Source organism: Oncorhynchus kisutch, linkage group LG4 (assembly GCF_002021735.2).
Source record: "Oncorhynchus kisutch isolate 150728-3 linkage group LG4, Okis_V2, whole genome shotgun sequence".
Classification (NCBI taxonomy): Eukaryota; Metazoa; Chordata; class Actinopteri; order Salmoniformes; family Salmonidae; genus Oncorhynchus; species Oncorhynchus kisutch.
The window spans coordinates 2,512,797-2,540,293 of NC_034177.2; the positions used below are offsets into that span (position 1 = coordinate 2,512,797).

General features: G+C 45.6%; 1 protein-coding gene across 7 annotated transcripts in view; it reads right to left on the reverse strand.

Annotated features, from left to right (window-relative positions):
* The window catches only part of LOC109881328 (tumor protein 63-like), a 99,195-nt gene that overhangs the window by 50,216 nt on the left and 21,482 nt on the right, over positions 1–27,497 (reverse strand). For 4 of the 7 annotated variants that reach the window (XM_031822302.1, XM_031822301.1, XM_031822300.1 and 1 more), the window contains exon 3: positions 5,741–5,998. In XM_031822302.1, the coding sequence (XP_031678162.1) occupies positions 5,741–5,998 (258 nt within the window). Of the gene's footprint in view, positions 1–5,740; positions 5,999–23,318; positions 23,503–27,497 lie in introns of those variants that run through there. The other 3 variants (XM_031822299.1, XM_031822304.1, XM_031822303.1) reach the window with 2 other exon arrangements.

Sequence of the window (27,497 nt, forward strand, 5' to 3'; positions counted from 1 at the left end):
TGCACGTGGTCTGGGGAGGCCGGTTACACGTGGTCTGGGGAGGCCGGTTACACGTGGTCTGGGGAGGCCGGTTACACGTGGTCTGGGGAGGCCGGTTACACGTGGTCTGGGGAGGCCGGTTGCACGTGGTCTGGGGAGGCCGGTTACACGTGGTCTGGGGAGGCCGGTTACACGTGGTCTGGGGAGGCCGGTTGAATGTATTTTTTTTTAACTGCCTGTTCAGGGGCAGAACGATAGATTTGTACCTTGTCAGCTCGGGGATTCGAACTTGCAACCTTTCGGTTACTAGTCCAATGCTCTAACCACTAGGCTACCCTGCCACCTCTACACTCTAACCACTAGGCTACCCTGCCACCTCTACACTCTAACCACTAGGCTACCCTGCTACCTCTACACTCTAACCACTAGGCTACCCTACCACCTCTACACTCTAACCACTAGGCTACCTGCCACCTCTACACTCTAACCACTAGGCTACCTACCCCCTCTACACTCTAACCACTAGGCTACCTACCCCCTCTACACTCTAACCACTAGGCTACCTGCCTCCTCTACACTCTAACCACTAGGCTACCTACCCCCTCTACACTCTAACCACTAGGCTACCTGCCTCCTCTACACTCTAACCACTAGGCTACCCTGCCGCCTCTACACTCTAACCACTAGGCTACCCTGCCGCCTCTACACTCTAACCACTAGGCTACCTGCCACCTCTACACTCTAACCACTAGGCTACCCTGCCGCCTCTACACTCTAACCACTAGGCTACCTGCCGCCTCTACACTCTAACCACTAGGCTACCCTGCCACCTCTACACTCTAACCACTAGGCTACCCTGCCGCCTCTACACTCTAACCACTAGGCTACCCTGCTACCTCTACACTCTAACCACTAGGCTACCCTACCACCTCTACACTCTAACCACTAGGCTACCCTGCCGCCTCTACACTCTAACCACTAGGCTACCCTGCCACCTCTACACTCTAACCACTAGGCTACCCTGCCACCTCTACACTCTAACCACTAGGCTACCCTGCCGCCTCTACACTCTAACCACTAGGCTACCCTGCTACCTCTACACTCTAACCACTAGGCTACCCTACCACCTCTACACTCTAACCACTAGGCTACCCTGCCGCCTCTACACTCTAACCACTAGGCTACCCTGCCGCCTCTACACTCTAACCACTAGGCTACCTGCCGCCCCTCCCCTCTAACCACTAGGCTACCCTGCCACCTCTACACTCGAACCACTAGGCTACCCTGCCGCCTCTACACTCTAACCACTAGGCTACCCTGCCTCCTCTACACTCTAACCACTAGGCTACCTGCCACCTCTACACTCTAACCACTAGGCTACCCTACCTCCTCTACACTCTAACCACTAGGCTACCCTGCCGCCCCTCATTGAACCACACCATAAAAGGACAGTATGTTTTGGCTCATTGAACCACACCATAAAAGGACAGTATGTTTTGGCTCATTGAACCACACCATAAAAGGACAGTATGTTTTGACTCATTGAACCACACCTTAAAAGGACAGTATGTTTTGACTCATTGAAGAATCATTCTGTTAAGAGACATCGGAGGGGGGGGGGGGGGGTTAGGGGGCAGGGAAATGTGGGAAATGATGACGTGTCGTACCACTCTTTACGTGTGTGGTGTGTGTCACAGTCAGTCCCAGACAGGAAGAGGTTTTAAGATGTGGGTTAGGGATTAGGTGTGTCGCCTATGTACAGTCATCGAAAAAAGCACCGAACACACAGAGACAGAACACACAGAGAGACCGAACACACAGAGACCGAACACACAGAGACCGAACACACAGAGACCGAACACACAGAGAGACCGAACACACAGAGACCGAACACACAGAGAGACCGAACACACAGAGAGACCGAACACACAGAAAGACCGAACACACAGAGAGACCGAACACACAGAGACCGAACACAGAGAGACCGAACACACAGAGACCGAACACACAGAGACCGAACACACAGAGACCGAACACACAGAGACCGAACACACAGAGACCGAACACACAGAGACCGAACACAGAGAGACCGAACACACAGAGACCGAACACACAGAGACCGAACACACAGAGACCGAACACACAGAGACCGAACACACAGAGACGAACACACAGAGAGACCGAACACACAGAGACCGAACACAGAGAGACCGAACACAGAGAGACCGAACACACAGAGACCGAACACAGAGAGACCGAACACACAGAGACCGAACACACAGAGACCGAACACAGGGCACTAAGGGGCCGATTCAGACTTAATTAATTTCCACCTTATATGCATATGTAAAAAAATACTCTGATCTTATAGATTATTTAGGATTCAGAGTTGTAAAAAACGGTTCGGAGAGCCTTTACTCACAAAAGAAAGAAACTGGGGTTTGTTTCATTCTGATTTGCCAAGTTCTTTATCCCATGGTAATGGTTGGAAGATTAATTAACTAATGTACATAGAACTATAACAGGGAGAATAGTGTACACATCGTAGGAGATACCCCCATCTACTACCTGCTCTAACCATGGAACTGTTATAACAGGGAGAATAGTGTACACATCCAAAATTAAATCTAGAATCGGCTTCCTATTTCTTCTTTCTGGGTGAGTCTCTAAGAGTGATTACAGCTGTGAGTCTTTCTGGGTGAGTCTCTAAGAGTGATTACAGCTGTGAGTCTTTCTGGGTGAGTCTCTAAGATCTTTCCACACCTGGATTGTGCAACATTTGCCCATTATTCTTTTCAACTTTTCTCTTCAAGCTCTGTCAAATTGTTTGTTGATCCTTGCCAGACAACCATAGATCTTCAAGTAGATTTAAGAGAAAACAGTAACTCTGCCACTCAGGAACATTCACTGTCTCCTTGGTAAACAACTCCAATGTAGATTCGGCCTTGTGTTTTAGGTTATTGTTCTGCTGAAAGGTGAATGAATCTCCCAGTGTCTGGTGGAAAGCAGACTGAACCAGGTTTTCCTCTAGGATTTTGACTTAGCTCCATTCTGTTGATTTTTTATCCTGAAAAACTGCTGAACACTCAGTAATGTATTGGATTTGCCCCAAACATAACACTTTGTATTCAGGACAAAAAGTTAAATTCTTTGCCACGTTTGTTGCAGTATTACTTTAGTGCCTAAATTATACAATTATACAATACAATTTCTCTTCAGCAGTCTTGTTCGGATCCATCTGGACTAGTCATTTAAAAACTAAACATACCCGAGACCCCGTGACAATCATATCAGATCTGACCCAGACCCGTGACATTATTTAGAATTATGGATCCGGAGCCGCTCGGCTTCCACGTCGGGTCTCAAGTATTACATTCAGGTACATGTGAATCCGTGAAGAAATCAAATACATTCAACAGATCAGTCTAATTGAATAGATCAGGTTGAATGAACCAAAACATCATTTTCATAAATCATTCCAAAATCAGTAAAAGCACTTCAGATGAACAACGACGTCGTACCACTTTTTTTTTTTTACTGTGCATTGATTTCCATTATGCATCTTCCTGTTGTGTATGGAAGGTAGCCTAAGCATTATTATAAGCCAAAAGGTCATTGACTTAGTCATCCTCATAATTAGCTCAGACCAAAGCATCAGATAAATATTGGCATCATGTGTGACTTTATAATCCAGAGTAGTCTCACCCTCCCTCTTTCCCAGTTCTCCACACAGACGCATGTTCCTGGAACGTTGAGAGGGACGAGAGAGAGAGAGAGGGACGAGAGAGAGAGAGAGAGACCAGAGAGAGAGAGAGAGAGAGAGAGAGAGAGGCCAGAGAGAGAGAGAGAGAGAGAGAGTTGGGTAAATGTCCCTGTCCCCACAGGTGGCCCCTGTGTCTCGCCAGTTGACTCTAAGACATGACCTACCTACCGTTGGTTGATATTTAGGCAATAAGCCCACAGGTTTTTACAGCACTCCCTCCTCCCGTCTGACAAACAGGGGATTGATGGCTTAACTGAACCAGAACCCTTTCCTGTAGTACAGTGGTATAGTACCATGTAGAACTGGTTCAGCCACATAGTTTCCCATGAATATTCTGATTTCACAAGAGAGATCCAACACTTGAAGTAAACAGCCAATGCATAGGAGAGAGACAAATTGATCCAACCCAATTATTATTTCCGATAATTATTAATACTGATGGTCGACCTCTCCACCTGCAGGCGAGTTATAGAGCAGGTCACCTGGTTGCTATAGGAACGGTGCGCTTGACTTTCGAGTTTTACATAATGGTACATGGCTTGACACGGCCTGGAGCCGTATGGTCACGGAGCCAGTACGCATGGTCACAGAGGCCAGTATGGTCCCAGAGCCAGTATGCATGGTCACGGAGCCAGTATGCATAGTCACAGAGCCAGTATGCATGGTCACAGAGCCAGTATGCATGGTCACAGAGCCAGTATGGTCACAGAGCCAGTATGGTCACAGAGCCAGTATGCATGGCCACAGAGCCAGTATGCATGGTCACGGAGCCAGTATGCATAGGTACGGAGCCAGTATGCATGGTCACAGAGCCAGTATGCATGGTCACAGAGCCAGTATGCATGGTCACAGAGCCAGTATGCATGGTCACAGAGCCAGTATGGTCACAGATCCAGTATGCATAGTCACAGAGCCAGTATGCATGGTCACAGAGCCAGTATGCATGGTCACAGAGCCAGTATGCATGGTCACAGAGCCAGTATGGCCACGGAGCCAGTACGCATGGTCACAGAGCCAGTATGCATGGTCACAGAGCCAGTATGCATGGTCACAGAGCCAGTATGCATGGTCACAGAGCCAGTATGCATGGTCACAGAGCCAGTATGCATGGTCATGGAGCCAGTATGCATAGTCATAGAGCCAGTATGCATGGTCACAGAGCCAGTATGGCCACGGAGCCAGAATGCATGGTCATAGTGGTTCTAAACATAAACAAGCTGTGTGCAGGTGGGACTCAGCTGTCACTGTCACTATAGCATTGTCACAATGACAGAGCACTGTAGAGAAGAGCCGTAGAGTAGAAATATGTCGTATTTTGGGGGTATCCACTTCATATTGAGAGAATAGTAGAATACACAAGGTGCAGTTTCTAAACGTTTCTCTTGTTATGTCAGTCACTGAATTAGCACATTTTTTTTTTACATTGGTAAATGAGTCTAGTCAGATCTGAACTTGTAGTAATCGTGGTCGAATTACCGACCTGGGAGCCCCCATTGATTTTCTTTGTCACTCCGATATCATATTTAAATATCTTTCTCCTCCCTATGACAAAATGTGTAGAATTGCATGAAATTAGTTATAAAATTGCCAAATATTCTCTCTGCCCCATGGCAAAATGTGTAGAATTGCAGGAAATGAACTCCACATTTATTTTTACTGTCAAGAGTGAAATGTTTTTCTCACAAGGTGTGGGTGGGTCCATGATAGAACACATCAATCAACCATTCCTTAGACATCGCTGAATTCTACTTCCAACACAAATAATGGTGAATTAAAATAATGTTGAGTCACTTGACATCATTTTTGTAGACATTCAATTGGATAATAAATGGAAGGAATGCATTTCCAAACAGAACATCTGTCATTGTTAGAGGTAATAGATACAATTGTGACTGGTGTTAATGGGAATCTGTAAAGTGTGTTGAGACTCATTGTAAAAACTTTAAAATTAAGTAATCAACTTCAAAAAAAATCTATGGATTTGACATGAACTCTTACCGTCCAGGTGGCAGACTTGGCTGTGGAGGACTGCTGGAAGGAGACGTCAAAGGTGTGTCCCCCGGCGTAGTCTGTGTTGGAGGGGATAGCCGGGGAGGGGGACATGGCGTCGAAGGTGGAGCTGGGCTGGGCGTAGGGGGAAGGAGCTGACGCGTTGTTCTGGACATGGTCGTTGTTGTAGGGACTGGTGGAGGTAGAGCCGCCATTTTGGATGTTCTGATCCATGCTGTTCAGCAGCCCCAGGTTGGTATACTGTGACTGGACAGACAGAGAGAACTTTAAATGACCAATTGTACACCAAGGTCCAATGGGAAAAAAAATCCACTTCCACTTTATCCCAAATCACGGCAAAAGACATACAGAGGTTGGACAGGTTGGAACAGAGGGCAGCCATGTTACGGTGGTCATGGAGCAGTTTTTAGGGGTTAAGGGCCACAGAGCCTTGCTCAAGGGGCCAGGTTGTTGCACTGTGATTAGAGAGAGGTGAGAAGATGGGGGGGGACACACCAACCACAGGAATGTCTCCTAGAAATGACTCGTAACAGGAGAATGTTACAGCGTTTCAGTCTAGAGATCACAGATCAGTCTGAAACTCAATTTCCACAGATTGCAGATTTATTTTTAATTTTTAAATGAATTTTTGAAGACAGATTACCCTTGGTTCATTGTCAGCTGGTTAAATGAAAATGGTGGATCTGATCCAAGTGACAGAGTGGCTGAGGTGCTGAACTAGCCTTAAGGGACCAGGGAGTTGTATTTATGTGCCAACATGTGGGGTAACTTGTATTGGCTGACAGGGGCTAACAATGGCCAAACTCCTGTCCTTGTGTAAGATATGGTGGTGAGAAGAGCCCTTTACAAAAAAAAACACGTTAAATTCGTATTTTCACATGTCGAGCTTAAATTTCACATGTATTGAAATGTAAAGTTCACATGTTAACACCACCTTGTCACCTCATGTGAATTTCAATTGAAATGTGCCGTTTCACATGTTAAAAACGTTCACGTGAAAATCCGGTATGTAGTTTCACATGTGAAAAATCTCACGTTCACATGTGGAATTGCAAGTTCACATGTAAAAAAGAAAAATCACATGTAAAATTAAAAAAAAATAAATAAATCACATTGATGAGATCTGAATTTGACATGTGGTAGTGAAATAGGGTTGTTCTCCTCACATGTTAAAAGATGTTAACATGCTGCAGTAGCAATGTGTCCCCATGTGGAATTGCTAATTCTGTAAAAAGGTAACTTAGCCTGAAAATAATCATTAAAGTGTGTTAAAAAAAAATAATGATTTCTTATTTTGGAGTTTTTCTCGTCTTCATACTTTGTGACCGTTAGAAGAAGTGAAAAACACTGAGCAGTTAGCGCTCCATGTCTCCTCATTTATCCTGTTTAACCTGTTAAAATGATCACCGTCAGAGTTCACCCGGTAACAATCTTAAAATGACAGCTTCATTTGAGTAAATTATTCATTTCGGATGAATCATAGCAAATCGTGCACTAAACATGATTAAAAATGTTTTAAATCGTTTGACAGCTAAAGTTGACATTAAAGTGTACAAAAAAGAAAGCACACGTGAAAGTGTAGCGGAGTTGGGGGATGGTTGTGCACGGTCACGTGATGAGCTAGCCCCACATGTGACTTAAACATGTGTGTTGGCCCTCTTGGCTGAACGGCCAGACAATCCCGCCAGCTACAAAAACATACGTGAAATTTATATCACATGAAAAATGTTGGGAAACCACATGTGAAGTGTCTGAGTCTTGTCTCTTTTTCCTCCACATGTCACTTTAAACATGATTTGTTCACGGCAAAAAAGTCTGAAACTGTAAGCATTTCTCTGTTAGCCTGCTTTTTACGAAGCATGTGAGAAATAAAATGTGTGAAAACCAAGTGTCTGAGATATATATATTTTTTAACCTGAAATTTGTTTATGTGATTTTTTTTCCACACGTGTTTGTAAAACATGTGTTTTTTGTTGTTGTGAGGGAGTCCCCCGCTGAGGGAGAAATACCGGTTTTCTTTCTGTAGGTCAACAGTATCTGGAAGACGCCAAAGATTATAATCTTCAAGCGTGTTTACTGAATGTTCTTATTGTTTCTTATCAGTAATATGAGAAATATTTATGGACTCGTATGTCAGCTGAGACATACTGTATAGTCTACAAACCTTTTTCAGCTCGAGAACAAAAATGAGAAATGTACCATCCTCCTGTGACCCCGATCCCATAGTTCAAGAAACCCTGCTGTAGAAACACTGAAGCTGATAATGAAAATATTTTTTAATAGTTCTGTTAAAAAAAAGGTAAAAACCAACGTGTTTCGGCCCATAACCTTCCTCAGGGGTTTTACCTTCCCTGTAAAAAGGTAATAAATAATGAATAATTATATACTGTAGATTAGAAACATAGTGTCTCCATCAACATGTCCAATAAACAGAAAGTAACAACAGTTCCTGGTTAAGTAAGCATTGTTTCCATTCTGGTAGACCCTCCATGTCAACCGACTAGAAATATAATATAATAAAATAACGAGGCATTTATACAAGGTCAATGTTAGTTGGTTGACATGGAGGGTCTACCAGAATGTGCGGGGGGTAGTCGGTTGACATGGAGGGTCTACCAGAATGTGCGGGGGGTAGTCGGTTGACATGGAGGGTCTACCAGAATGTGCGGGGGGTAGTCGGTTGACATGGAGGGTCTACCAGAATGTGCGGGGGGTAGTCGGTTGACATGGAGGGTCTACCAGAATGTGCGGGGGGTAGTCGGTTGACATGGAGGGTCTACCAGAATGTGGCGGGGGGTAGTCGGTTGACATGGAGGGTCTACCAGAATGTGCGGGGGGTAGTCGGTTGACATGGAGGGTCTACCAGAATGTGCGGGGGGTAGTCGGTTGACATGGAGGGTCTACCAGAATGTGCGGGGGGTAGTTGGTTGACATGGAGGGTCTACCAGAATGTGCGGGGGGTAGTTGGTTGACATGGAGGGTCTACCAGAATGTGCGGGGGGTAGTCGGTTGACATGGAGGGTCTACCAGAATGTGCGGGGGGTAGTTGGTTGACATGGAGGGTCTACCAGAATGTGCGGGGGGTAGTTGGTTGACATGGAGGGTCTACCAGAATGTGCGGGGGGGTAGTCGGTTGACATGGAGGGTCTACCAGAATGTGCGGGGGGTAGTCGGTTGACATGGAGGGTCTACCAGAATGTGCGGGGGTAGTCGGTTGACATGGAGGGTCTACCAGAATGTGCGGGGGGTAGTCGGTTGACATGGAGGGTCTACCAGAATGTGCGGGGGGTAGTCGGGTTGACATGGAGGGTCTACCAGAATGTGCGGGGGGTAGCATTTCACTGTAAGGTCTACTACACCTGTTGTATTCAGCATTTCACTGTAAGGTCTACTACACCTGTTGTATTCAGCATTTCACTGTAAGGTCTACTACACCTGTTGTATTCAGCATTTCACTGTGAGGTCTACTACACCTGTTGTATTCAGCATTTCACTGTGAGGTCTACTACACCTGTTGTATTCAACATTTCACTGTAAGGTCTACTACACCTGTTGTATTCAGCATTTCACTGTAAGGTCTACTACACCTGTTGTATTCAGCATTTCACTGTAAGGTCTACTACACCTGTTGAATTCAGCATTTCACTGTAAGGTCTACTACACCTGTTGTATTCAGCATTTCACTGTAAGGTCTACTACACCTGTTGTATTCAGCATTTCACTGTAAGGTCTACTACACCTGTTGTATTCAGCATTTCACTGTGAGGTCTACTACACCTGTTGTATTCAGCATTTCACTGTGAGGTCTACTACACCTGTTGTATTCAGCATTTCACTGTGAGGTCTACTACACCTGTTGTATTCAGCATTTCACTGTAAGGTCTACTACACCTGTTTGTATTCAGCATTTCACTGTAAGGTCTACTACACCTGTTGTATTCAGCATTTCACTGTGAGGTCTACTACACCTGTTGTATTCAGCATTTCACTGTGAGGTCTACTATACCTGTTGTATTCAGCATTTTACTGTAAGGTCTACTACACCTGTTGTATTCAACATTTCACTGTAAGGTCTACTACACCTGTTGTATTCAGCATTTCACTGTGAGGTCTACTACACCTGTTGTATTCAGCATTTCACTGTGAGGTCTACTACACCTGTTGTATTTGACACGTGACAAAATCTGATTTGATCAGCCTCCTCAGATCAATGGCTCCTTCCCAGTAATTTAGTTGAACAATGAACTGTACTGGAGAAACAGCTCCCCAGCTGAGGTGAGATTTCCCGACCTATTCTACAGTCTGCTTGTTGATCAGACTCAGATCTGTTTTCTTACCGGTATTTGAAGTCTATTATTATGGTTGTTAAATTTAGATTTATAGACTTTCCATACACAAAAATAGACACTATCTGCCAGTACAAGTAAACAGTTAACTGTAGCTACTACTGTATAAGAGAGCCAACATCTAGAGACAGGGTTCACACAGCCGGAGTAGCATGACAATCAAAATGGCCACCTGTTGAGAGGAGGGAGAATGTTCCCTGGACCTCAGCCAGCTTCCTTCCTTTCCTCCCCGTTCTGCTCCACGTCTCCCTCTCCCTTCTGCCTCCCCCCCTTTGATCTACCCCCTCCCTCCTTGCCCCCCCCCCCTCCCAGCTCTATCCATTCTGCTCCACGTCTCCCTCTCCCTCCCCTTCGATCTCCCCCCTCTCCCTCCTTGTCCCCCCTCCGCCTTCGATCTCCCCCCTCCCTCCCCCTTCTGCCTCCCCCCTTCGATCTCCCTCCTTGCCCCCCCCCTCCCTCCTTGCCCCCCTCCCTCCTTGCCCCCCTCCGATCTACCCCCTCCCTCCCCCTTCTGCCTCCCCCCTTCGATCTCCCTCCTTGCCCCCCCCTCCCTCCTCCCCCCCCCCTCCCTCCTTGCCCCCCCCCTCCCAGCTCTATCCACTCTGCGCCACGTCTCCCTCTCCCTCCCTCCCTCCTTGCCCCCCCTCCCAGCTCTATCCACTCTGCGCCAGGTCTCCCTCCCCCTCCCCCTTCCCTCTCCCTCCCTCCTTGCCCCCCCCCTTCCCTCTCCCTCCCTTCCTAGTCTCTCCCCCCTTCGCTCTCCCTCCCTCCCTCCTCCCAGCTCTATCCACTCTGCGCCACGTCTCCCTCCCTCCTTGCCCCCCCTTCCGTCTCCCCCTCCCTGCCTCTCCCCCCCTCCCCCTCCCTGCCTCTCCCCCCCTCCCCCTCCCTGCCTCTCCCCCCTCCCCCTCCCTGCCTCTCCCCCCATCCCCGTCCCTGCCTCTCCCCCCATCCCCCTCCCCCCTTCCCTCTCCCTCCCTCCTTCCAGCTCTATCCACTCTTCTCCTCCATTCCACTCCATTTATAAACTGCACATTCCAGTCCGAGGTGTCTCTTTAGACACCCATTAATCTCTGCAGGACAGACAGGCAGTCAAGGGCTCCTTGTTTATTTCAGGCTGCACGGTCCCCTGTCCCACACAGCTGTCCAGCACACGCCCTCCCACTCACATCACCAGGTGCTGTTTGCTGTGTGCCAGGTGACAAACACACACACACACACACACACACACACACACACACAGAAACAGCACCTGAGGGAAGTCATCCCAGCCAACCTCAACCTAACACAGAAACAGCACCCGAGGGAAGTCATCTCAGCCAACCTCAACCTAACACAGAAACAGCACCCGAGGGAAGTCAACCCAGCCAACCTCAACCTAACACAGAAACCGCCCCAGGGGAGATGCTTTAGAATTTGGGCCTGTGTTCCACCAGTCCGCTCAACCCCCTGGAAACAATGACACTGGGTCTCTGAAGAGCCTGTCTAGTGGAACAATGTCCCGGGTTAGACCGGGCAGGTGTCAGGAGACAAGTGTATTGTGAAGGGAACACACACACACACACACGGGAAGATATCTCCGTACTGGAGAAAGCATTACCCTCCATCCAACATACAGTAGGAGGTTATCTCACACCTTCACAGTGATACACACACCTTCACAGTGATACACACAGCTTCACAGTGATACACACACCTTCACAGTGATACACACACCTTCACAGTGATACACACACCTTCACAGTGATACACACGCCTTCACAGTGATACACACGCCTTCACAGTGATACACACGCCTTCATAGTGATACACACGCCTTCACAGTGATACACACACCTTCACAGTGATACACACACCTTCACAGTGATACACACACCTTCACAGTGATACACACACCTTCACAGTGATACACACTCCTTCATAGTGATACACACTCCTTCATAGTGATACACACACCTTCATAGTGATACACACGCCTTCACAGCGATACACACTCCTTCACAGCGATACACACTCCTTCACAGCGATACACACTCCTTCACAGTGATACACACACCTTCACAGTGATACACACACCTTCACAGTGATACACACTCCTTCATAGTGATACACACTCCTTCATAGTGATACACACTCCTTCATAGTGATACACACTCCTTCACAGCGATACACACTCCTTCACAGTGATACACACTCCGTCACAGTGATACACACTCCTTCACAGTGATATACACTTCTTCACAGTGATACACACGCCTTCACAGTGATATACACTTCTTCACAATGATAAACATGCCTTCACAGTGATATACACTTCTTCACAATGATACACACGCCTTCACAACAATACACACGCCTTCACAGCGATACACACTCCTTCACAATGATACACACGCCTTCACAGTGATACACACACCTTCACAGTGATATACACTTCTTCACAATGATATACACGCCTTCACAGTGATACACACTCCTTCACAATACCTCACAAATGGGCAATTAGAGAATAATGAAGCTTCTTTATACTGAGATAGCTGCTGAATCTGATGGCCACATTGTGCCTGATCCCTGATTAGCTGTACAGCCCAAATGGCACCCTATTTCCTACATAGTGCACTACTTTACCCTAATATACATCCCAAATGGCACCCTATTCCCTACATAGTGAACTTCTATTGACCAAGGTCCAAGTAGTGCACTATATAAAGGAATAAGGTGCCCATAGGACTGGCCAAAGTAGTAGACTATTTAGAGAATAGAGTGCCATTTGGGATTCATTCTGGGTGAAGGCAAGCCTGGTTAGGATCAGATCACTAGGTTAGATTAGCCTCATGCTAAAGGCTAGTCTGGTTAGGATCAGATCACAAGGCTAGATTAGCCTCATGCTAAAGGTTAGCCTGGTTAGGATCAGATCACTAGGCTAGATTAGCCTCATGCTAAAGGCTAGCCTGGTTAGGATCAGATCACAAGGCTAGATTAGCCTCAGGCTATAGGTTAGCCTGGTTAGGATCAGATCACTAGGCTAGATTAGCCTCAGGCTAAAGGCTAGCCTGGTTAGGATCAGATGGTCTAAGATAAGCTTCTTATGCTAACGACATCAGCTAGGGACTCATTCATCTTGGGTAACCCAGAACTAATCTTGCGTAATTGGTCGTATGCTTGATTAAGTTCTGGGTCGATACGTGTTAAGAGAAGAGATGGAACGAGGATCCAGGGTTCTCTTTGCAAGTCTATGGCCCAAATGTCCCCTCCCCGTCCGAAAGACACTAAACCCCTGAGAAACTGTGATCGGTCCGAACCACGAGCTAATGCTGCTCATTATCTCACCCCATTGTATCAGGACAGCTCTACGCTACCATTTATGCTAACATAGTCTGTCCACCAGAGATTAGGGACTAGTGTGTATCCTGGAACTGTGTGTGTGTGTGTGTGTGTGTGTGTGTGTGTGTGTGTGTGTGTGTGTGTGTGTGTGTGTGTGTGTGTTTGTGTGTGTTTGTGTGTGCACACGCTAGTAGCTACCTGGCTACCTGGTGTTTTTAAATGAAAAGCCTGATGCCAGAGACCAGACATCAACGCCATTCAGGTGGAGAGTTGACAGGAGGTGGATGAGATGCCATGATGAGATTCACTTCATACCAGGACTATGGCCTAAGAGGTTCCACTTCATACCAGGACTATGGCCTAAGAGGTTCCACTTCCTACCAGGACTATGGCCTAAGAGGTTCCACTTCCTACCAGGACTATGGCCTAAGAGGTTCCACTTCATACCAGGACTATGGCCTAAGAGGTTCCACTTCCTACCAGGACTATGGCCTAAGAGGTTCCACTTCATACCAGGACTATGGCCTAAGAGGTTCCACCACACTGGCCCTCTGAGGCCCAGCCCCTGGGGGCGGAGGTCAGGCAGAAAAACAATGCACGCCTCCTAACCCTCTGAGGCCCAGCCCCTGGGGGCGGAGGTCAGGCAGAAACACAATGCACGCACCCTTTTATAGTCAACTCCTTTTGGCCATCAGTGCACTATATTACACCCTACATAGGAAATAAGAGCGACATTTGGGACGCAGCCACACTAAATCAAAAAAGGCCTTGATGTCGTCAACAGCTTTTAATAAAGCTGCTGAAATGGAAGGCAGTCTGTTCTGTTCCAGGTCTCTTGAGTTTTTCTTTGTCCGAATCTAAGCACCTGTGGGAAAACCAGATAAATTCCAAATGGTACCCTATTCCCTATGTAGTGCACTACTTTAGACCCTATTCCCTATGTAGTGCACTACTTTAGACCCTATTCCCTATGTAGTGCACTACTTTTGACTGGGGCCCCATAGGGTTGTCTGAGAGCCCATAGTGCTGTGGTTAAAAGTAGTGGACGAGGCCAGAGTGCTTTGCTACCCTATTGACCTTCAGAGTGATAGCCTGTCGATTCCACAGGAGGATTCCAAATGATGTGAGTATGCAGAGACACACATATCAGGGATTCCTTAAACGCAAACAGCAGCAGCTCTCACTCAATAGGTCAGCATCATTACTGCTGGTATTCATAGTGAATGTTGTATCATGACTATTTGGTTTGGCACATACTAGACACCTACTGTAGGATCTTAGCTTGATCACCCGGTTGGCCACCCTGTCGATGCAGGAAATGCTAACTTAAAAAAAAATGTCAGACTTGATTTACCCTGACTAAAAATGTCAGACTTGATTTACCCTGACTTAAAATGTCAGACTTGATTTACCCTGACTTAAAATGTCAGACTTGATTTACCCTGACTAAAAATGTCAGACTTGATTTACCCTGACTTAAAATGTCAGACTTGATTTACCCTGACTTAAAATGTCAGACTTGATTTACCCTGACTAAAAATGTATCAACCCCTATAAAAAATGTCCATGAATTATAATCCTCACAATAATTCCCATTTCCTGTTGCTGTAGGATTATTTTCCTGCTGGGAGAATCTGGTCAAATTAAGATCTTACATCTGTGTATGTGCATTGAAATTGTTTTGATTTGACAGTTTAAAAATAGTCTTATATTTAGTCCCACTCTCTCCATGAATCAGTTGCCATAGTTTTGGAACCATATGCATTTATATGGGCTATTTAGGATACGGGTTGGAACCAATCAGATTCATCTGAGATACAGTAGTCCCAATTCATTATTTGGCATGACCAAATATTGGGCTTATTTTTAACTGGCAACATTTCCTCTCTGGTGAAAGTGATGCTGCTTATTCTATTGTTACTAACTCTTTACCACCAGGAGAAAGTTCAGAGACAGGGGAGGTCAATAAATCGGACCCCTACTCCTTGCAATAGCTTATAGCTATTACTATACAAGGCAGCATGAGGCAATTGATCACCTCAGAACTTTAAAACTGCCAATAAATGACAGGAACCAGAGGAGACCGTTGCCCCAGGGAGGAATAGAAGAGGACCTGGCCCTTAGACCTGGCCCGAGGGGAGAATACATTCCAGCCTCTCCTCTGACCTGCACTGTGGTCCCTGGGTCAGTCTGAAGGGTGTGGGTGGTCCCTGGGTCAGTCTGAAGGGTGGAGGTGGTCCCTGGGTCCGTCTGAAGGGTGGATGTGGTCCCTGGGTCAGTCTGAAGGGTGGAGTTGGTCCCTGGGTCAGTCTGAAGGGTGTGGGTGGTCCCTGGGTCAGTCTGAAGGGTGGAGGTGGTCCCTGGGTCCGTCTGAAGGGTGGATGTGGTCCCTGGGTCAGTTTGAAGGGTGGAGGTGGTCCCTGGGTCAGTCTGAAGGGTGTGGGTGGTCCCTAGGTCCGTCTGAAGGGTAGAGGTAGTCCCTGGGTCAGTCTGAAGGGTGGAGTTGGTCCCTGGGTCAGTCTGAAGGGTGTGGGTGGTCCCTGGGTCAGTCTGAAGGGTGGAGGTGTTCCCTGGGTCAGTCTGAAGGGTGTGGGTAGTCCCTGGGTCAGTCTGAAGGGTGGAGTTGGTCCCTGGGTCAGTCTGAAGGGTGGAGGTGTTCCCTGGGTCAGTCTGAAGGGTGGAGGTGTTCCCTGGGTCAGTCTGAAGGGTGGAGGTGGTTCCTGGGTCAGTCTGAAGGGTGGAGGTGGTTCCTGGGTCAGTCTGAAGGGTGGAGGTGGTTCCTGGGTCAGTCTGAAGGGTGGAGGTGGTCCCTAGGTCCGTCTGAAGGGTGTGGGTGGTCCCTAGGTCCGTCTGAAGGGTAGAGGTGTTCCCTGGGTCAGTCTGAAGGGGGGAGGTGGTCCCTGGGGTGAGGGGTGAGGGGTGAGTGGTGTCTAGGGTGGGGGCATTAACAGCTCTAGCAGGGTGAACTGGAGGCCTGGTTTGGATGGGATGATGTACAGTGCTGCTTGGAAGTATAGGAATCCCTTGTGGAGTTACAGATTTTGACCATGAAAACTTCATTTAAATCAGAACCAGTCTTTTGGATCTGACATAACAGGTTTATATTTACCAATACTATACGTTGGTGTAGAGGAAATCATGTGTGTAGTGGAAAAACAACATTAAAAATGAATTTGTGCAAAAATAAGTGAATCCCAAGTTGCATTGGTTAAATCAAGTAGGTAAGTCGATTCAGGTGGGTCAATAACTGGGTACCAAATGAACCAATCAAAAGGAGAGATGGTTAGGAAAGAGTTTGGGCAGGATTGATAAGAGAGATAAGAAGCCTGGGTCAGTTTGGTGTTTAACCATCCAGGCGAATGGAAAGCACACCATACCGAGAGGAGATCTCAGAGGACATCAGTTTGGGGAAGGATAGAAAATAATTTCAAAAACATTTCAGCTCCATCAGTCCACTGTGAGGATATTTACAAATGGATGACAGCAACTCGACCTAGAAGTGGATGCTCTTCCAGAACAATAATACATCAGGGTAAAAGCCAACCCAAACATCTAAAGACCTCCGAGACCTCCCTTGCTGCATCTTGGGTAAATGTGCTTCAACAATAAGAAGAACGCTGAATCAAAAATGCCGTTCAAGGGAGGGTTGCTAGGAAGAAGCCTCGGCTGTCAAAAAAAGAACCAAACTGCCCGTCTTAACTTTCTCAGAGACCACCTGGACAAACCTAAAAAAAGGTTTCTGGAAGTCCATGGACCGTTGAGGCTCAAATTTACCTTTTTGGTCAATCAACACCACTAAGTTTGACGAAAACCCAGCACTGCCTACCACCAAAAGAACCTTATCCCAACATTCCAGCATGGTGGTGGGAATGTCAAGATCTGGGGCTGCTTTTCCTCTAGATCTGGATGACTCTACATCATTAAGGGAACCATGAATTCGGAGGTATACCAGGAGATTCTGGAACAGAACGTCAAGCCATCAGTCAAGGAGCTAAAGCTGGGCCAAAAATGGATCGTTCAACGAGCCAAAAAGCATTCAATCAAATCTACCAAAGAATGGCTCAGGAGAAAGAAGATTTGTGTTTTGGATTGGCCAAAGTCCTGCACCTAAATCCAATCGAGACACTGTGGCAGGACCTGAAGCGGAATTTCATGCCAGACACCCCTCAAACCTCACTACAATTGGCTAAGTTCTGCAAGGAGGAGTGGTCAGAAACAGATGTCATAGACTGATTACTGGCTATAGGAGACGTTTGCTCCAAGTTGTCACTGCTAATGGAGGTGCTACAAGCTATTGACTAAAGGAGCTCAGATATTTTTGCACACATCAAATCTGATTTTCTGTTAAATAAACCACTTTTGTTAAATAAACAATACAAATATATTTTTATTTTTCTGTCATTTTACTTGTGTCTTTATTACAAATTGGGGTTTAGATAAGGATTTTAATTTTAATATGTTCTAGCAAAAATAATGACCAGACCTGTAGGGTTCACAAACTTTCAAGCAGTACTGTATACCTGCTGGGGTGGGCAGAGCAGTACTGTATACCTGCTGGGGTGGGCAGAGCAGTACTGTATACCTGCTGGGGTGGGCAGAGCAGTACTGTATACCTGCTGGGGTGGGCAGAGCAGTACTGTATACCTGCTGGGGTGGGCAGAGCAGTACTGTACACCTGCTGGGGTGGGCAGAGCAGTACTGTATACCTGCTGGGGTGGGCAGAGCAGTACTGTATACCTGCTGGGGTGGGCAGAGCAGTACTGTATACCTGCTGGGGTGGGCAGAGCAGTACTGTATACCTGTAGGGTTCACAAACTTTCAAGCAGTACTGTATACCTGCTGTGGTGGGCAGAGCAGTACTGTATACCTGCTGGGGTGGGCAGAGCAGTACTGTATACCTGCTGGGGTGGGCAGAGCAGTACTGTATACCTGCTGGGGTGGGCAGAGCAGTACTGTATACCTGCTGGGGTGGGCAGAGCAGTACTGTATACCTGCTGGGGTGGGCAGAGCAGTACTGTATACCTGCTGTGGTGGGCAGAGCAGTACTGTATACCTGCTGGGGTGGGCAGAGCAGTACTGTATACCTGCTGGGGTGGGCAGAGCAGTACTGTATACCTGCTGTGGTGGGCAGAGCAGTACTGTATACCTGCTGGGGTGGGCAGAGCAGTACTGTATACCTGCTGGGGTGGGCAGAGCAGTACTGTATACCTGCTGGGGTGGGCAGAGCAGTACTGTATACCTGCTGGGGTGGGCAGAGCAGTACTGTATACCTGCTGGGGTGGGCAGAGCAGTACTGTATACCTGCTGGGGTGGGCAGAGCAGTACTGTATACCTGCTGGGGTGGGCAGAGCAGTACTGTATACCTGCTGTGGTGGGCAGAGCAGTACTGTATACCTGCTGGGGTGGGCAGAGCAGTACTGTATACCTGCTGGGGTGGGCAGAGCAGTACTGTATACCTGCTGGGGTGGGCAGAGCAGTACTGTATACCTGCTGGGGTGGGCAGAGCAGTACTGTATACCTGCTGGGGTGGGCAGAGCAGTACTGTACACCTGCTGGGGTGGGCAGAGCAGTACTGTATACCTGCTGGGGTGGGCAGAGCAGTACTGTATACCTGCTGGGGTGGGCGGAGCAGTACTGTATACCTGCTGGGTGGGCAGAGCAGTACTGTACACCTGCTGGGGTGGGCAGAGCAGTACTGTATACCTGCTGGGGTGGGCAGAGCAGTACTGTATACCTGCTGGGGTGGGCAGAGCAGTACTGTATACCTGCTGGGATGGGCAGAGCAGTACTGTATACCTGCTGGGGTGGGCAGAGCAGTACTGTATACCTGCTGGGGTGGGCAGAGCAGTACTGTATACCTGCTGGGGTGGGCAGAGCAGTACTGTATACCTGCTGGGGTGGGCAGAGCAGTACTGTATACCTGCTGGGGTGGGCAGAGCAGTACTGTATACCTGCTGGGGTGGGCAGAGCAGTACTGTATACCTGCTGGGGCAGAGCAGGTGATTGTATCTACAACACCACACCATTAAAGCAATTACGAGCGGGGACTAAAACAGCAGCGCCTGGCCCGCCCCATTCCTGATGTCCCTGGAGGCTCCCTGGAAAGATAAGAGGGAGGAACCTGATACTTTACCCAGAGGCTGCATCCTAAATGGCAGAATTAGTGCACTATGTAGGTAACAGGGGGATCTTTGGGACACAGCCAGAAGGGATATAGGTGGACAGAGAGAACTCCGCTCAGTAAACTTACAAGAGTTGACCTGCCACACCTGCAATATGCCCCCTACAAATCTGAGAAGCCATCAGTGATCCTTACGAATCTGAGAAGCCATCAGTGATCCTTACGAATCTGAGAAGCCATCAGTGATCCTTACGAATCTGAGAAGCCATCAGTGATCCTTACGAATCTGAGAAGCCATCAGTGATCCTCACGAATCTGAGAAGCCATCAGTGATCCTTACGAATCTGAGAAGCCATCAGTGATCCTCACGAATCTGAGAAGCCATCAGTGATCCTCACGAATCTGAGAAGCCATCAGTGATCCTCACGAATCTGAGAAGCCATCAGTGATCCTCACGAATCTGAGAAGCCATCAGTGATCCTCACGAATCTGAGAAGCCATCAGTGATCCTCACGAATCTGAGAAGCCATCAGTGATCCTCACGAATCTGAGAAGCCATCAGTGATCCTTACGAATCTGAGAAGCCATCAGTGATCCTTACGAATCTGAGAAGCCATCAGTGATCCTCACGAATCTGAGAAGCCATCAGTGATCCTTACGAATCTGAGAAGCCATCAGTGATCCTTACGAATCTGAGAAGCCATCAGTGATCCTTACGGAGACGTTTGATACCAACTCCTTTTTATTTATGACTTCACAAGAAAAGTCCCTTACTTATCACCTGTTTAAAAACAGAATATGATGGTTCATTCTTAAACCGTTCAATCAATAAAAACACTTATATTTCAATCTCTTTACAAACCCCCCCCCCCCCATTCCAACTATCTTTTCAGAAGAAATCTGTGACTGTGAGAGCATTACAAACCAAACCTGTTGGGTTACCTGTCCCCAGATTAAAACCCACAGGAAGGGGGTTCAGAGGTCTCAGGTAAATCCTCTATCTACAGCCATCCACTGTGTGTGTTGACACCAGTCCTATACCAGCAGAGTAGAGCCGTCAGGTATTAGGTAGACAGACACCCTGAGCGCTAAGAATGGTGGGTTTTAGATGAACAACCAGACAGAGCTGTTTAGCTCTAACGGCCATCCTAGAAGGGGTGGAGAGTAGCAGATTGACACCAGGAGACTGTAGTCTTAACAGATAACGTAATGGAACAAATAAAATAGGATTCTTTCTATGTTTAATGACATTAACACAGTTCAGAAGTGTTAATCTGCCCCCCCCCCCCATAAAGCACATTACAAAAATATCAAGATAACAATTGTCATAAAAATATGAGAAACTATGAATTCCAGAAATATAAAATATTCAGGGCTACTAAATCAAATCAAATGTATTTATAAAGCCCTTCTTACATCAGCTAATATCTCAAAGTGCTGTACAGAAACCCAGCCTAAAACCCCCAAACAGCAAAGCAATGCAGGTGTAGAAGCACGGTGGCTAGGAAAAACTCCCTAGAAAGGCCAAAACCTAGGAAGAAACCTAGAGAGGAACCAGGCTATGTGGGGTGGCCAGTCCTCTCAAAGTGCTGTACAGAAACCCAGCCTAAAACCCCCAAACAGCAAAGAAATGCAGGTGTAGAAGCACGGCCACTACAGAAATAATTTTACCTTACTTCACTCCCTCCTGTACTTCAAACCGCCAAAACAGCTTTAAAACACGTTTCTGTTTCCCCTCAATTATATTTGGCTCCATTTTGGATAACCCCAAATAAGTTTCGAATGCATCAATCTAGCTTCATAATGTCACAAACATTTGACATTCTTTACCTGATTTCATTCAACCACTTGAACTATGGCACATTATTTCAGGCTATATTGTTTCCATGTAAAATGTACATTTTTCTGTTGCTTATTCAACGTGAAAAGAGCACTGCTCTGCAAGGCTCATCAAATCACAACCCACGTCTCCAGATCCACCCATCAACCACCATTTTATCTTCTGTCTGGAAATGGAATCACAGGAATAATCTTTATCAAAGCCACAACTAGGCTTATACACAATACCAATTCACACAAAGTTACAGGATCATTTGGGGAGATAAATCAGACATGATATCTATTTTGATTCTGTTCTGTGTTTTTACAGTTCAGCAGATAATCAAAATCAGTCTAAAATCTCAGAAATGCAATACTATCCATTACATAATTACTGAACATTCACAGTCTTGTCAGATGAAGGTGAAAACACTGATGGAACTAGAACTATTGGAACTAGAACTATTATAACTAGAACTATTGGAACTAGAACTATTATAATTAGAACTATTGGAACTAGAACTATTATAATTATAACTATTGGAACTAGAACTATTATAACTAGAACTATTGGAACTAGAACTATTATAATTATAACTATTGGAACTAGAACTATTATAACTAGAACTATTGGAATTAGATCTAATGGAACTAGAACTATTATAACTAGAACTATTATAATTAGAACTATTGGAACTAGAACTATTATAATTATAACTATTGGAACTAGAACTATTATAACTAGAACTATTGGAACTAGAACTATTATAATTATAACTATTGGAACTAGAACTATTATAACTAGAACTATTGGAATTAGATCTAATGGAACTAGAACTATTATAACTAGAACTATTATAATTAGAACTATTGGAACTAGAACTATTGGAACTAGAACAATTCTAATTAGAACTATTGGAACTAAAACTATTATAATTAGAACTATTATAATTAGAACTAGAACTATTATAACTAGAACTATTGGAACTAGAACTATTATAATTAGAACTATTGGAACTAGAATTATTGGAACTAGAACTATTATAATTAGAACTATTGGAACTACAACTATTATAATTAGAACTATTGGAACTAGAATTATTGGAACTAGAACTATTATAATTAGAATTATTGGAACTACAACTATTATAATTAGAACTATTGGAACAGGAACTAATGGAAATATAACTATTATAATTAGAACTATTGGACCTAGGACCATTGAAACTAGAATTATTATAATTAGAACTATTGGAACAGGAACTAATGGAAATATAACTATTATAATTAGAACTAATGGACCTAGAACCATTGGAAGTAGAACTATTATAATTAGAACTATCCATTCCACATCTCAACAGGACAGCGGAGCAGAGCAGCCATTTCATATAGCACCTTTTCCTCTACTCAACAAACACTCCAGGTGTTTACATTCCCCTGCACACACACACACACACACACACACACACACACACACACACACACACACACACACACACACACACACACACACACACACACACACACACACACACACACACACACACACACACACACACACACACACACACACACACACACACAACGCCACTAAATCGAAACGCAAACAAAGAGGAATCTGTCGCCAAAACATCTTTCTCTGTTTGTTTGTGAGGGCCACAGACAGATTTAAAACGTATGGTTTTTAACTACTAAAACATATGCCTTCGTTAAATGAAGCTCTATACTGGCACTAAGCCCTAATCCGCCAATAACCTCAGAGCCCAAAACATATCAAACTGATTTCATGGGGTGAAATCTAACATATAAAAGTGGCAGTAACAATCCTATTAGGTATTTCAGTTTGAGGCCTGACATCAAATATTCCATCTGTCCCACTACCAACAAAGCTCCATGGAGCCAAGGGGACGGTAGCGGTCCCTGATGCCCCAGTAGGAGCCTCCTCCCTGGGCCTTACCTCGCTGTACGACGTGGGCGTCCCCGTCTCCAGATACAACATGTTGGCGCTGAGGTTTAGCAGTGCTGCTGCTGTGTGCTCCACTGACTCCAGGATGAACCTCTGGTCCCTGTCTCAGTCTGAATGAACCGAGTGGCTATGAGGACTATGGATGACAACAGGACAGGACAAGCAGAGAGTCTCTATAGGAATCTATGGGAGGGAGCTATATACCAGGGGGTGGGGGTGGGGGGGTAGGGAGGAGGAGGGATCTGAGGAGGTACCTGTCCAATACCTGGGGTGGTAAGTCCACACCCATCTCCCGGAGAAGCTCTCTGGTTGTCCTTGTGTCTCTCCCTAAAGACGCTCTGCAGCGATACACATTGTTAAACACATACAGTTCACTCAGTAGATTCCCTTCTTCTATCGTCAACATCAACACAACCAGTAGAGTTCATACAAACTGCTTTGTGACAACTCACTGCTCTGTTCTACAGGACAATATGTCAACACGTATAGCTTTGAATATCCACATGGAGTATTACGTTCTAACGTTCTAAGGCTCTGAATGCTGAACTGACCTGCTGTTGGAAACCTGGAAGTGTAGCCTGTAGAGACTAAACAACATGTCTGATGTATTGGCTGGATGTGTAGCCTGTAGAGGCTAAACAACATGTCTGATGTATTGGCTGGAAGTGTAGCCTGTAGAGACTAAACAACATGTCTGATGTATTGGATGTTAGCTGGAAGTGTAGCCTGTAGAGGCTAAACAACATGTCTGATGTATTGGCTGGAAGTGTAGCCTGTAGAGGCTAAACAACATGTCTGATGTATTGGATGTTAGCTGGAAGTGTAGCCTGTAGAGGCTAAACAACATGTCTGATGTATTGGATGGAAGTGTAGCCTGTAGAGGCTAAACAACATGTCTGATGTATTGGATGTTAGCTGGAAGTGTAGCCTGTAGAGGCTAAACAACATGTCTGATGTATTGGATGGAAGTGTAGCCTATAGAGGCTAAACAACATGTCTGATGTATTGGCTGGAAGTGTAGCCTGTAGAGGCTAAACAACATGTCTGATGTATTGGATGTTAGCTGGAAGTGTAGCCTGTAGAGGCTAAACAGCATGTCTGATGTATTGGCTGGAAGTGTAGCCTGTAGAGGCTAAACAACATGTGTTGTCTTAGGTACCTCTTTATGTAGTGTTGTCTTAGGTCTCTATGTAGTGTTGTCTTAGGTCCCTCTATGTAGTGTTGTCTTAGGTCCCTCTATGTAGTGTTGTCTTAGGTCCCTCTATGTAGTGTTGTCTTAGCTCCCTCTATGTAGTGTTGTCTTAAGTCTCTCTATGTAGTGTTGTCTTAGCTCCCTTTATGTAGTGTTGTCTTAGGTCTCTCTATGTAGTGTTGTCTTAGGTCCCTCTATGTAGTGTTGTCTTAGGTCTCTCTATGTAGTGTTGTCTTAGGTCCCTCTATGTAGTGTTGTGGCGTCTCTTTATGTAGTGTTGTCTTAGGTCTCTCTATGTAGTGTTGTCTTAGGTCCCTCTATGTAGTGTTGTCTTAGCTCCCTCTATGTAGTGTTGTCTTAAGTCTCTCTATGTAGTGTTGTCTTAGCTCCCTTTATGTAGTGTTGTCTTAGGTCTCTCTATGTAGTGTTGTCTTAGGTCCCTCTATGTAGTGTTGTCTTAGGTCTCTCTATGTAGTGTTGTCTTAGGTCCCTCTATGTAGTGTTGTGGCGTCTCTTTATGTAGTGTTGTCTTAGGTCTCTCTATGTAGTGTTGTCTTAGGTCCCTCTATGTAGTGTTGTCTTAGGTCTCTCTATGTAGTGTTGTCTTAGGTCCCTCTATGTAGTGTTGTCTTAGGTATCTCTTTATGTAGTGTTGTCTTAGGTCCCTCTATGTAGTGTTGTCTTAGGTATCTCTTTATGTAGTGTTGTCTTAGGTCCCTCTATGTAGTGTTGTCTTAGCTCCCTCTATGTAGTGTTGTCTTAGGTCCCTCTATGTAGTGTTGTCTTAGGTCTCTCTATGTAGTGTTGTCTTAGGTCTCTCTATGTAGTGTTGTCTTAGCTCCCTCTATGTAGTGTTGTCTTAGCTCCCTCTATGTAGTGTTGTCTTAGCTCCCTCTATGTAGTGTTGTCTTAGGTCCCTCTATGTAGTGTTGTCTTAGGTCTCTCTATGTAGTGTTGTCTTAGGTCCCTCTTTATGTAGTGTTGTCTTAGGTCCCTCTTTATGTAGTGTTGTCTTAGGTCCCTCTATGTAGTGTTGTCTTAGGTCTCTCTATGTAGTGTTGTGGCGTCTCTTTATGTAGTGTTGTGGCGTCTCTTTATGTAGTGTTGTGGCGTCTCTTTATGTAGTGTTGTGGCGTCTCTTTATGTAGTGTTGTCTTAGGTCTCTTTATGTAGTGTTGTCTTAGGTCTCTTTATGTAGTGTTGTGGCGTCTCTTTATGTAGTGTTGTCTTAGGTCCCTCTATGTAGTGTTGTCTTAGGTCTCTCTATGTAGTGTTGTCTTAGGTCTCTCTATGTAGTTTTGTCTTAGGTCTCTCTATGTAGTGTTGTCTTAGGTCCCTCTTTATGTAGTGTTGTCTTAGGTCCCTCTATGTAGTGTTGTCTTAGGTCTCTCTATGTAGTGTTGTGGCGTCTCTCTATGTAGTGTTGTGGCGTCTCTTTATGTAGTGTTGTGGCGTCTCTTTATGTAGTGTTGTGGCGTCTCTTTATGTAGTGTTGTCTTAGCTCTCTCTATGTAGTGTTGTCTTAGCTCCCTCTATGTAGTGTTGTCTTAGCTCCCTCTATGTAGTGTGGTCTTAGGTCCCTCTATGTAGTGTTGTCTTAGGTCCCTCTATGTAGTGTTGTCTTAGGTCTCTCTATGTAGTGTTGTCTTAGCTCCCTCTATGTAGTGTTGTCTTAGGACCCTCTATGTAGTGTTGTCTTAGCTCCCTCTATGTAGTGTTGTCTTAGCTCCCTCTATGTAGTGTTGTCTTAGGTCCCTCTATGTAGTGTTGTCTTAGCTCCCTCTATGTAGTGTTGTCTTAGGTCTCTTTATGTAGTGTTGTCTTAGGTCTCTTTATGTAGTGTTGTGGCGTCTCTTTATGTAGTGTTGTCTTAGGTCTCTTTATGTAGTGTTGTCTTAGGTCTCTTTATGTAGTGTTGTGGTGTCTCTCTATGTAGTGTTGTCTTAGGTCTCTCTATGTAGTGTTGTGGCGTCTCTTTATGTAGTGTTGTGGCGTCTCTTTATGTAGTGTTGTCTTAGGTCTCTTTATGTAGTGTTGTCTTAGGTCTCTTTATGTAGTGTTGTCTTAGGTCTCTTTATGTAGTGTTGTGGCGTCTCTTTATGTAGTGTTGTCTTAGGTCTCTCTATGTAGTGTTGTCTTAGGTCTCTCTATGTAGTGTTGTCTTAGGTCCCTCTATGTAGTGTTGTCTTAGGTCCCTCTATGTAGTGTTGTCTTAGCTCCCTCTATGTAGTGTTGTCTTAGGTCCCTCTATGTAGTGTTGTCTTAGCTCCCTCTATGTAGTGTTGTCTTAGGTCTCTTCATGTAGTGTTGTCTTAGGTCTCTTTATGTAGTGTTGTGGCGTCTCTTTATGTAGTGTTGTCTTAGGTCTCTCTATGTAGTGTTGTGGCGTCTCTTTATGTAGTGTTGTGGCGTCTCTTTATGTAGTGTTGTGGCGTCTCTTTATGTAGTGTTGTGGCGTCTCTTTATGTAGTGTTGTGGCGTCTCTTTATGTAGTGTTGTCTTAGGTCCCTCTATGTAGTGTTGTGGCGTCTCTTTATGTAGTGTTGTCTTAGGTCCCTCTATGTAGTGTTGTGGCGTCTCTTTATGTAGTGTTGTCTTAGCTCCCTCTATGTAGTGTTGTCTTAGGTCTCTTTATGTAGTGTTGTCTTAGCTCCCTCTATGTAGTGTTGTCTTAGGTCTCTTTATGTAGTGTTGTCTTAGGTCTCTCTATGTAGTGTTGTCTTAGGTCCCTCTATGTAGTGTTGTCTTAGGTCTCTTTATGTAGTGTTGTCTTAGGTCTCTCTATGTAGTGTTGTCTTAGGTCTCTCTATGTAGTGTTGTGGCGTCTCTTTATGTAGTGTTGTGGCGTCTCTTTATGTAGTGTTGTGGCGTCTCTTTATGTAGTGTTGTCTTAGGTCCCTCTATGTAGTGTTGTGGCGTCTCTTTATGTAGTGTTGTCTTAGGTCCCTCTATGTAGTGTTGTGGCGTCTCTTTATGTA